General features: G+C 43.0%; 1 protein-coding gene across 2 annotated transcripts in view; it reads right to left on the bottom strand.

The window, feature by feature from the left end:
- The window catches only part of MORN5 (MORN repeat containing 5), a 39,227-nt gene that overhangs the window by 26,393 nt on the left and 75 nt on the right, over positions 1-12,759 (bottom strand). The window contains exons 1-4 of one of the 2 annotated variants that reach the window (XM_040405382.1): positions 12,522-12,752; positions 3,325-3,472; positions 1,986-2,097; positions 1,351-1,482 (exon numbers count right to left, since the gene is read on the bottom strand). In XM_040405382.1, coding sequence (XP_040261316.1) covers positions 1,351-1,482; positions 1,986-2,097; positions 3,325-3,472; positions 12,522-12,568 — 439 coding nt within the window. In that variant the 5' untranslated portion in view covers positions 12,569-12,752. Of the gene's footprint in view, positions 1-1,350; positions 1,483-1,985; positions 2,098-3,324; positions 3,473-12,521; positions 12,753-12,759 lie in introns of those variants that run through there. The other variant, XM_040405383.1, reaches the window with a different exon arrangement.

Here is a 12,759-nt window from a genome sequence, read left to right as displayed (position 1 = left end):
GTCAGTTCAAATATGAATTGCGATCATTAATTTGCTTAAAAGAAAAACATGTGCGCTATAATATAAACCACCATTAGCACAATATAACAATAAAGATAATTATGTGTAATGTCATTAAGTGACGCAGTGGACGCTTTCATTGAGTTGTGTGGCCGTCCACAGAGGAAGCCTTCTGCCGCTACACAACACAAGAAAGCAGTTGGGTTAATGCTCCCCATCGCGGAGAATGTGTCTTGGCGCTGACAAGTTATATATAACACGCTCTTGAACTAGTCCTTAGAGATGGGTAAGTGTTGCCTGCAGTGCAGTGACTGTTCACAGAAACATTTTCCAGCTAAGATGAGAGCGGTGTCAGGAGAGGGTCTAAATAAGGTTTCCTGCAGAAACCAGGTTCAGTTGAATAATTACGGCAATTACATTCAGTCTGAACCACCCTCTCATAAAAGTCTGTGTTTGCAGCATGTACCGACACTATAAAAAGTATTCGCCCCCCTTGGACCTTTTCATGTTTTACTGTTTATTAGATGTTTTATACACTGATCGCTATTTAGTGTCAATGTCACAATGTGAAAACAAATCTCGAAAATTAAGACACGCAAAATATGAGAATATACAACTATTCAAGTCAGTACTTAGTGGAAGCACCTTTGATTCACTCTTTAAGGGCTAATTTTTTTTCAGTGTCCGTTCCATTTTTTTGTGTGGACCGTATGCAGAACCATTCACTTCAATGGGTCCGCAAAAAAAAACGGAAGTTACTCTGTGTGCATTCCGTTTCCGTATGTCCGTTCCGCAAAAATATAGAACATGTCCTATTTTTGTCGGCATTACGGACAAGGATAGGACTGTTCTATTAGGGGCCAGATGTTCCGTTCCGCAAAATGCAAAAAGCACACGGACATCATCCGTATTTTCTGCGGATCAGTTTTTTTGCAGACTACAAAATACATACGGTCGTGTGCTTGAGCCCTAAGTCTGTCTGAGTAGAGCAATTGCTCCTGTGCTAGAAGAAGTAGAAATCAGTTAATCCTTACGCCAGTATGAATGCAACTGTACACGCAAAGCTTGCTCCTGGCGCCTAAGCTCAAGCTTTATGACATTGGTCATTGTCTTGAAAAAAAAAACGATTTTTCCCCCAAATCACAGTTACCTTTCAGACAGCAGCAGGTTTTCCTTTTTTCATTTTGTGCACTTATTCACCCGCTTAGCCCTTACAAGCCTTACGTGTTCTGATGCAGAGAAACATTCACACAGCCAGATCATTTATGGTGGCGTGAGGTGTCTTTCTTGATGGCCAAAATCTATTTTGCATTCATATCACAAATGGGTATAAAAACAATGTAAATTTACCGGCATTTCGGAGGAATCGGTGTTGGTAGTCATTCACCACTCTACTGACTGGATCATAGAATCCATCCCCACAATCATAGCAACCTTCTGGGATTTGTCGAGGAGGATCCAAATTTGTAAGTTGTGAGCGACCTAAAGGATCAAAATACAACAGAAAAAAAATTTGCAGCTTCATTGTATACTAACAATTGACTGACTTACAATGGGTCCTGCCAGGTTTCTGAGTTCTGGTACCAGCACTCGTACTGTTATTTTTTGCAACACTTGTTTTATACATATGGCGCAAAGCGCTCAACCACAAGTCACACCAAGGCCACTTTCACATGAGCGTGTTCGGCGCGAGAAACACACTCCAGGTAAAGGTCACATTTCGCAGACCGAACACTGCTCCTCTGACCTAAACTCAAGGTATCATAATGATTTGCACTGTACTCAAGGTTTTGTGTGAGTACAGTGCAGCAGACCCGTTGTCAGGCAGGAAGTCACTACATCATAAGTTATTAGGGTGCTGTGAGTTTGGATCAGAGGAACAGTGTTCAGTCTGGAAAACGCGATCATCGCACAAAGTGTATTTCCTGGACTGACCACGCTTGCATGAAAGAGGCCTCAGGATTTGGAAGCCAACGAAGATGTACCTGCAGGCTTCAGGCCGTTACAAATTTCAGTGTAAAATCTTCTGTCATATCCATCGCAGTAATGCCATTTTTCTTTTTCATACTGGAGTCCATCTGCAAAGGTGTATTTTCCCTATGAAACATCAACGAGATAAAAAAAAACACTAAAGAGTAAGTACCGTATTTTACACTTCATAAGACACATCAGTGCATCTTGTAAAGTGAATACTAGTGAGCGCTTCCCCTATGCAAGCGCTCACTAGTAAGCAGGAGTCACAGGGAGTGAAGAGCTGCTAGCACTGAATGTACTCACCTCTCCCTGATCTTCTCTGGGCACACGATCCACTGTACTGACGGCTTACAGCGCCAGGACAAAGTGCGCGCACTATGACCTGAGATTGCACGCAGTCAGGTCACAGTGCAGCCCAGGCCCAGAGGAGATCAGGCAGTGCGACTGCAGCAGAGACTGCCAGATCTGCAGAGTGGCAGCAGAGGAGGAGAGGTTAGTAAATTTATTTTATTTCTGATGGGCATCTGATCTGAGGTCTTGGGGTCTGATGTGAGCTCTGATCTAATATGGGGGTCTGATCTGAGGACTGAAATGGGGGTCTGATCTAATTTGGGGGTCTGATCTGAGGTCTGACATGGGGGTCTGATCTGAAATGGGGGACTGATCTGAGCTCTGACATGGGGGTGTGATCTGATATGGGGGTCTGATCTGAGTTCTGTCATGGGGGTTTGATCTGATGTCTGACATGGGAGTCTGATCTGATATAGGGGTCTGATTTGAGGTCTGACATGGAGGGTTTGATGTGATGAAGGGGTCCGATCTGAGGTCTGACATGTAGAGTCTGATCTGAGGTGTGAAAGGGGGGGGGTATGATCTGATATAGGGGTCTAATCTGAGGTCTCACATAAGGTCTGAACTGATACAGGGGTTGTATCTGAGGGTCTGACATGGAGGGTCAGATCTGAGGACTGATCTGAGGGTCTGATCTGACATTTAATATGGGGGTCTGATCTGAAGTCTGATGAAGCCTGGGGGTCTGATGAAGCCTGGGGGTCTGTTCTGAGGGCTAAAGAAAAATATATTTTTTCTTATTTTCCTCCTCTAAAAACCTAGGTGCATCTTATCATCAGATGCATCTTATAAAGCAAAAAATACGTTATTTGGTACTTGTTACAACCCACGACAGGTTAAGTGCCATGAGAATTCTCCCACATTAAAAATGGGGACATGCGGAATTGCATGTTACTGCTTCTACAGGAAAAATACGGCACCATATGGCTACATCTAGCGTGCCTACAGGTCGATAATACAAGCTAAAGTACAGGATATAAGTCTTGTCCATTTTTTTACCTCCAGAGCAACACCAGAATCCCACCGAGCTTCATATTTACTCCCATTTGGAAAATAGAGTGCTCCCTGTCCGTGGAACATGCCATCCTTCATCTCTCCCTCATAGCGGGTTTCCGTGGGGAGGATATATTCTCCTTTACCCTCCAGTCTACAAGAAAAGGACAAATAAGATATTAAAGGTATTTTGCTGCATTCTAGATTTCTACTTCTGGCCATGGCAAACACTATAGGGAAGTATTAACAATATGTTGGAAGTTAAAGGGGTTGTCCAGTCATTAATATTGATTACAAAATAGATAATTGATATCAGATCGGGTCCCGGGTGTCAGCTGGTTGAAGAGGAGACGGCACTCCATGCGAGTGCCGCTTCCTCTTCATTAGGCCTCCTGCACAAACGTATGTGTTCCGTTGCAGTATTGCAGAGCACATATGCGGATCCGCAATAAACGGACACCGTTCCGCGTGCATTCCGTTTGTCACGATCAGTGTGTGTGTGTGGGGGGGGGGGGGGGGGGACTCCACACTGAACACAGGAGGGGAGGGGAACAGTAACTGGGCCTGGAAACTACGGAAGAAACAGGTCACCTGCTAGACAACCCTAATTCGGGCCCTGACTACCTATCAATATGAATAGACCTGGAAGGTAGGAATATTCATATGCAGGATACCTAGGCCCTGATATCCCTATAAGGCCCTGGAATAGGTTTTGGACCAGAGACAACCCATTTCTCCCCAGATGGACGAATGGAAGTCTCTGTCTCAGGACCAGATACAAACAGCAGGGAATATAACAAACACAAACTAACGCAATACTTAACTTCTGTAGAGACGGACGAGCAGGAACACCAGAGACGACCTCACACCAGCTCAGCCAAACCCAAATTAAGCTATCTACCGCATAGTCAGAAGGGTGGGGTCAGACTATAAAGGGTAGAAGTGATCACCACTGAGCAACAGCTGAGAAAAGGGAAGTGGTCATTAACCCTATCAACACTGAATCAAGAGAAATCAAGGAGGCTGTTAGATTACTCCACGCTCAGCTAATCTCCTTGAGGGACAGTGACACCGATTCACTTGAATGGGTCAGCAAATCCAGAAATACAGAACGGAAGCACGGAACGGAACCCTACGGAAGCACTACGGAAGTACTTCCGTTCCGCAAAAAGATAGAACTTGATATATCTTTTTGCGGAACGGGCGGATCATGGACCCTTTTAAGTTGAATGGGTCTGGCTCCATCCCGGAGGCCGCATGAACGTTCTCCGTGCATTGGGGACCTCAAATGCATGGAACGGAACACATATGTTCGTGTGCAGGAGGGCTTACATTGCACATCGTCTCAGAAGTGAAATGTAATAAAAGTACTCACTCCATTCAAGTGAATGAAGCAAGTGCTTGTAAGTACATGACGCCACCGCTCCACAGGAGACGTCATGCAGTGTAATGACAAGGAAGCGGCGCTCGCATAGAGCCCCACTGATCAGATATTGATGGCATATTCTGAAGATAGGTCATCAATATTAATGGCTGGAAAACACCTTTATTTTAAAGGGTAACTGTCATATTTTTATTTTTTTATGTAATTGGATTGGTCTGACTAAGTTTACCTTTGTTCCCTAGTTAGTTAATACTTTTGTATAGGTTTTGAATTACCTGGTAATTGCAGCATGTTCTTTCCTCCCCCAGGCATTTCAGTGGTGCGGCTAAAACAGCGTTGCTAGGTGTCCTCCATCTCCTATCTTCTATATACAGAAGACAGAGGACGTAGTAGAGGGCAGTCCCAAACACTGTGTGTGCGCGCTCCCGTCGGACCAGGATAGTGCCGATATTCTCGATAAAAATTTGCGATTAGAATATTCGCGATCAACAATACTCAGGAGGAAGAGGGCGTGTTTAAGTCTGGAGAAAGCCGATTGGTTGGGGTGAGGCTGGTGCGCGTTACCGAGATGAGCAGAATGATTTCTGGGTAATTAGGGAGGGAGGTCTTAGCCTCAGGGCGGCCATCTTGAGAAGATAGTCAGAAACAAGTGCTATGTGAACACAATAATTAGTGATTATGGATTATCACCACAGCAGCAACAACATATATGAAAATTGAATTTTTAGTGAAAATATGACAGTTATCCTTTAATAAAAAATAAAATGTTTGATATGTCATAGTCACAAAAGAGTTTGATTGGTGAAGGTCTGAGCACTGAGACCCCCACTGATCGCTAGAATGAGAAGAGAGAAGCACTCACACACATAGCATTCTCTCTCCTCACTGCAGGAGACAGACGAGATCAGCTCAAGATTTCCCAATGAGAGAGCGCTGTGTGCGAGCACTTCTCTCTCCTTGTTTCAGCGATCACTTGAGGTCTCACCACTTGGAACCCCACCGATCAAAACCTTTGACACAAGGTTATGACATATGAAAAGTTTATTGAACGTACAGGGACACTTTAAAAATTTCACAAGGGACTTAAACCAGGCACAATGTCTTGTAGGGCTAGCTCAGCTGAATGTAATGATATCCGATCTGCTGCTTCATTCTGGACTCAAAGAGAAAAGGAAACTTTTTTTAAAAAACCCGATTTTAACTAATTTAAATGAACATAGGGAAGGAGAAATCAAATATACTGAATTAAAATTGAGGTCAAAAAAATTCCCCAGGCAGGAGATCAGTGCTGAGATAGCCACCTTTCAGAAAAATATAGAGACTGAACTAAGGAAGATACCTGATAAATGTGGACGAAGGAGTAATTTAACTACACAGGAAATATATGCAATAAAAGAATTGCAAAGCTGCAATAATCTCACTATCCGCCCTGCGGATAAAGGGGGGGCGATTGTCCTCCTGGAAACGGAGAAATATAATGCTGAGTGTTTAAAACAATTAGGAGACATAACTACATATAGGAAGCTCATAAGAGACCCCACAGAGGAATTTGCAAAAATACTTAATCAATTCTGTGAAAAAGGCCTTAATGGCGGTTTATTAACGAAACAGGAATCAGATTTTATCATGGGGACCCAACGGAGACTCCCTGTCTTCTATTGTCTCCCGAAGATTCACAAGAATATGACTGACCCACCAGGTCGCCCGATAATTTCTGGTATAGAATCGTTGACATCCAACTTATCTCACTATATTGACAGACTGATCCAACCTACGGTCAAAAAGATCCCTGCATATATTAAGGACACCACACAAGTTGTCCAATTATTGGAGAACTTGAAAGTGGAGCCACATTGGCGTATGGGGACCTTGGATGTCCAATCGCTCTATACCGTTATTAATCACGAACAGGGCATAAATAATATGAAATTGCAACTTGAAAATCATGGAAATCTTAAGAGTAGACAAATAGAATATTTGGCGGAGGGTGTCGAATATATACTCACGCATAATTATTTTTTCTTTGAGGGGGCTTATTACCTCCAGACCCGGGGCACTGCCATGGGCACCAGATTCGCCCCCAGCTATGCCAACTTATTTATGGCTCAATGGGAACTTGAGACCATATTACCCAGGCTGGGGTCGGATCTGGTGCTCTGGCAGCGCTTTATTGACGATGTTATCTTTATTTGGCAGGGCGATGAAGGGGAGTTATTTATTTTCCTAGAAGAAATTAATAATAATAGATATAACCTCAAGTTTACGTCTAACATTAATCAGGAGGGTACAGAATTCTTAGACCTACTGATCACTACCCAAGTGGACCACTATGTGTGTACCACCTATCAGAAAAAAGTGGCGAAAAATAGTTTTATTCTCTACTCCAGCTGCCACCTACCCTCATGGCTGATGAATATACCGACAGGTCAATTTCGGAGGATTAAGAGGAATTGTACTAGTGAGGATAAATTTGAAGAGGAAGCAACTAATATGAGGAATCAATTCCTGGCTAAAAATTATCCAGATGCAGTGGTGGACAAAGCCCTACAAAAAGTCAGAGAAATGGATAGGAACCAGTTTTTTATACCTAATCAGATTGATACAGAGACTAAAACCAGTGAAGAAAAATTCCGTATAATTTTACCTTATAATACACAGCATAAAAAAATTGAGCGGATTATTAAAAATCACTGGCATCTGATCCAGAAGGACAAAATCATAGGCCCCTTAGTTCCCTTAATACCGGAGATAGTATATACGAAAGCACCCAATTTGGGTTTGAAAATAGCGCCATCAATTAAACAGAAAGTAGTGACCAAAGGATCCACTAACAATTGGCTTAAAAGCAGTGGTTTCCACAGATGCGGACGCTGTGTGAACTGTAAAACTACATCCTTTGCTAGAAAAACCACAAGAGTGAATTCAACCCAAAATACCTTCTCCGTTGAGATTAAAAAACTTTTAACATGCAATAGTTCAAATGTCATATATATAATAGAGTGTATGTGTGGCAAACAATACATAGGTAGAACAAAAAGACCATTAAAAGTAAGAATAGCGGAACACATAAATAATATTAAAAAGGGCTATGATAAGCATGTATTGTCCAGACACTTTAAACTGATTCATAACCAGGATCCAAAAACCTTGAAATTCGCAGCTTTTGAACAGCTGGATCGACATTGGAGGGGAGGCAATCATATTGCCCGAATGTCAAGGGTGGAGTCAAGAAGAATTTTCGAGTTTGGCAGTCTGGCACCAGCCGGATTAAATGCCGAACTCGAGATCTTCGGATTCCTATAATGGGTTGGATGCCTCCGGATCACGGGGGGTACCAGTTTGGCTGTTTATCAGCACTGTGACCCCTCCTGGTCGGAAGGCTTCCAACCCAAATACATCACGAGTATTCCTCTTACATGAAATCATCTAGTATTCCCTTGACTACTACTGCACACCAGAATAGAGTATACGATAAATGGACCATACAGGGTTAATAATCCACTACCTAAGTCTCTAAGTGGGAACCCTCTGCAAAATTTCTCCCACAGACCTCCCTGCTTTACTCACATGTATGTCTCTCTCTTGAAATAAAATTTAGAAATGTTTTAATAAATTTTTAGCTAAAAAACTTTTTATGATATTTATTAAATTATATATATGTTTATTTTATATTTTTATGATAGATATCAGGTAATGCATACTGAGATTAACCCACCTACCAGATACGCCAAATCTATAGGTGATCCTATATTGTCTAGGGCATGGGTCCATCTTATGCATTACCATTGATATGTATAATTATATATAAATTATTTAGATGTCGCTCAGATGTTTGATTTCCTACCTTCAAAGGGAAAGCGAGTTAATGTGAGAATATAACTAGTTCCCACAAAAGCGATTCATTGCAAATAGAGTTATGTGTGGTTATAAAAGAATTTATGAGATTTTTGTAAGAAACCGCATGAAAAAAAACGCAGAAAAAACCGCACTAAAAAAACGCACCAGAAAACCACATAGGAATTATGGTGAAAAAGCTGCTTGACCAAAAGACTATTGGATCCACAAGATCGTGTTCAGGATTAATAAAGAGCTCTCTTGATAGCCAGAGAAATAAATAATAAAAAACCGCATAAAAAACCGCATAGGAACCATATTGAAAAAACTATATGACTAAATGACTACCAGATCCACAAGATCCACTCCAGGGTTAATAAACAACCCTCTTTGATAGCCAGAGGAATAAAAGCCGGATATCCAGGCAGTTCTTACCAAAGCCACTGAGGAAGAAGGTAGTCCAACCTTCGAAACGCGTCTGGCGTGGACGGATAAGAAACTAATCCTGGCAGAAAACCGGCAGAACTAGATTTTCAATATGATGATTGATATCTAGAAAAAGCGCTTCCACCAAACTAATACCAGATCTACTGGCCATAGTCTGGTAACACATGGATAGCAGAAATCAGCTGGAGTAATTAAACCAACCACATGGAGCAGTGAGAAACGCCCAGTGCAGACGCATCCAGATTCTGCCCTTGATTCAATCAGAGTGAGACCTGGGAACCACGGTCGGCTCTGGACAACTGCGGTTAACAGCGAAAACGGACCATAGAGTCAAGACATACTAGCAAGGTACCTCCTTATATCATACGTGAGGTAAGCCTTCTTACAGCCACGCTACAGATCGGAATATACCATCAAGCGTGAGTATTACTACAAGGTGCAGCGATTGTTAAATAATTGACATTTTATTTTCTCTGCATTTTCTCTGGTTGATTATGGAGAGCATTTAACACTGACCAGACCATTGGAACAAAATAGCTATACCCGGAGGTATTAGCTACAGTTGTGGAATAGCCACTACAAAATCTTGTTGAATACGGGCAGCATATGCACTTTAAATAGTGATTGACTATCACCTATTCATATACAGCAACATTGCACAATCTAAATTGACTTTTTTGTCTCTTTTTTCACGGAAAAGTGATCACCAGCATCTTATAATTTTTATTTATTTCTATTATACCCCCTTTTCCTGGTTTTATTTGTATTATATTGCACTTGGATTATTGCATTATATTGCACTTCACGTTTATATATTTCTTTGTGTAACACATCACTTGGGGATTATTTGCAGGTGCCTATTACCCGCCCGACTTATTCAACCATTGTAACCGGAGATTGTTCTGGTGGCAGCTTATTACTAGTTTTATCTACCCCATCTATAGCGGCTATTAGAATTAATATAAGATTGTTCATATTTTGTTTGTAGGCCTATTTTAGATATTGGATTCATTGATTGTATTTTATGATATTGCTATTATTTGTTTTACTCTGATTAAATATTATGAACAAATTACTCGGTGGTTCTGGATATTAGAGTGCCCATCTACTATTGTTATAATATTTAGGGAACAGTGTAGCCCTGAACTCCAACCACGCTTCTGCCCCTATCTCCTTGGACAATCCACCCTAAGTGGCGGCCCCCAACTGAGTGACGGTCCCTTCCTAACTAGGTGCATGGGACCTAAAAGGGCAATCAGACAGAACCAGGTCTGAACCAGGATAATACAAGAAAGCCCAATTTAGAAGACAAATAAAAAAACAGAAACAATCCTCAGTCAAAAACCACAATAGACAACCCTACGCCAATTACCAGGCAGGGTCAGCACCAGGAGCCACATCAAGGCAGAACTGTCAGCCAATCCGAAGAATCCAGAATTCCGAGAAAGAGCACAATGGACACATGTGAGGTGATCTCCTTGATTGACAGGGTCAGGCGAGAGGACTATGTAGGAACCTGGCCCTATCAATCAAGAATGGCAAGGAGGGGCCTGCATAGGAAGTGTGAGGAGGAAGGGTGCAAAGATTGGCTTGGGCCTGCCCTTGGTGGACGTGATTGCTCATCTTCATATGGACTAAATGCAGAAGATCGCTAAGTGAAAGGTGTCATTACTTTCAGCGGAGCTACCCCTACAAGGCATTGGACCTGGTGACAGGTGACGTGAGTAATGGCATCACTAACATGGGACATATTAGACAGCAAGTGATGTGCTAGAAGCAGGAGAGATGGGCAAGTGTAAGGATGTGGGCTACTTTGACTTGGGCCAAACTGTGATGACTAGGTCAGACCGTCAGAGTATCACCAAAATGGCAGGTCTTGTGGGAAGTTCCCAGTATGCAGTGGTATCAACTAAAAGGGGTCCAAGGAAGGAGAACCAGTGAACTGCCAAAAGGCTCAGTAATGTGCATGGGGAGCACAGGCTGAAGTCTGCCTGGTCCAAATCCACAGAAGAGCTGCTGTAACTGAAAACGTTCCTGCTGGTGATGATAGGTGTCAGGGCCCACAGCGCACGGGTGCTTGGTGATGCACAGATGGGTCCGGGCGCCCGTGCTGACCCCTGTCCACTGCTAAACGTACACACAATGGACACAGGAGCATCAGAAGAAGGTGGCCTGCTCTGAGGAATCACATTTTCTTTTACATCATGTGGATACTGTAGTTGGGTGCTGTAAGGGATCATCCTCTCCCACGGAGGTCAGCAACCACAGATTTCCACAGACAGCGGGGTTTAACCCCTTCTACCCCAGGCCAGTTTTTGCAAATCTGACACGTGTCACTTTATGTGGTAATAACTTTGGAACGCTTTTACTTATCCAAGCCATTCTGAGATTGTTTTCTCGTGACACATTGTACTTCATGATAATTATAAATTTGAGTCAATATATTTCACCTTTATTTATAAAAAAATCCCAAATTTACCCGAAATTTTGAAAAATTTGCAATTTTCAAAATTTCGGTTTCTCTGCTCTTAAAACAGATAGTGATACCTCATAAAATAGTTATTACTATACATTCCCCATATGTCTACTTCATGTTTGGATCATTTTGGAAATTTCATTTTATTTTTTGGGACGTTAGAAGGCTTAGAAGTATACGTTAGCGGATGTCTCAGACCGATACCATACAGTGGCCTCTGTCATGTTAACGTATATGTCTTTTTACGTGGCGTTCTGAGTATTTGTATCTTTAACGTATACATCATGCGGATGACAAAAACGTGGTATGAACCCAGCCTCACATGTGATGCCAGGATGGTCATGGGGGAGGACCCGGTGCAAAAATTTACTGTGGGGCCCAGTCAGTTCTAGCTACGCCCCTGGATCAGTCCCAGCATCCGTCCACTGACGATCCCCGCCCGTCGGTGCTTGTGCACACTACACATATATCATTCTGCAACAGTCAGGAGGGAACGCTCGATAATGGGCTGGTTCTCACGATGTGCATGGGCTTGGGGCAAAAATTGCAAAAATCAGATAACACAGAAAAAGAAGGCGGGCGGCATGTGACGTGGAAAAGCTTTGACCTGCTGCCCCAACCACCAAGTGCCGCAAGTCAGAAAGGAAGTCCCAAGCGGGACCGCAGGAGGGTGGGGAGGCAGTACTGCCGGACGGCTTGCTTCTTAAAGGAACACTCCAGGTTATAGCCATACAGTTTGGGGGGTAAAATTTATCAAAAGGAAGAGTGTTTTTGCTGCCCTCAGCAGCCAATCAGGTTGCAGCTTTTATGTTCCAAAGGAGGTTTGGAAAATGAAAGGTGGCATCTGATTGGCTGCCATGGACAACTCCTTTTTATGTTTTTATACTAGAGCATTTGTAATAGCGATCCCCTAATGTACGTCCTTGACTAGGAATACCGGACCCTGCACCGAGTATAACAGAGTATCACTTCTGAGGGCCACATTAACCTTTCAGGGCCACACCATTTCCTGTCATTTCGTGCTGTGGTGTCGCCCTCCTGCACGTCACACATCCCCCGTACCTTCCATTCCGGTGCTCCCCATTATACCGGCTGCCCGTATACTCCATCCCTTCAGACCGGGCGTTCCTATGACAACAGTGTAGGAAGCTTCACCATGACGACCGAGGATCACGTGACGACCGCCGCCCAATTAGAAATGGGTTTACGCGAGAGCCCCTAATTTACAACCTGCCCGTCAGTGTCGGAGCTCTAACGCCCGGAACAGCTTTATGTACATCGGCCATTTCTGAATGTGAGT

The sequence above is a fragment of the Bufo bufo genome, chromosome 8 (genome assembly GCF_905171765.1).
Source record: "Bufo bufo chromosome 8, aBufBuf1.1, whole genome shotgun sequence".
Lineage (NCBI taxonomy): Eukaryota > Metazoa > Chordata > Amphibia > Anura > Bufonidae > Bufo > Bufo bufo.
This window is presented reverse-complemented; position numbering and strand designations above follow the sequence as displayed.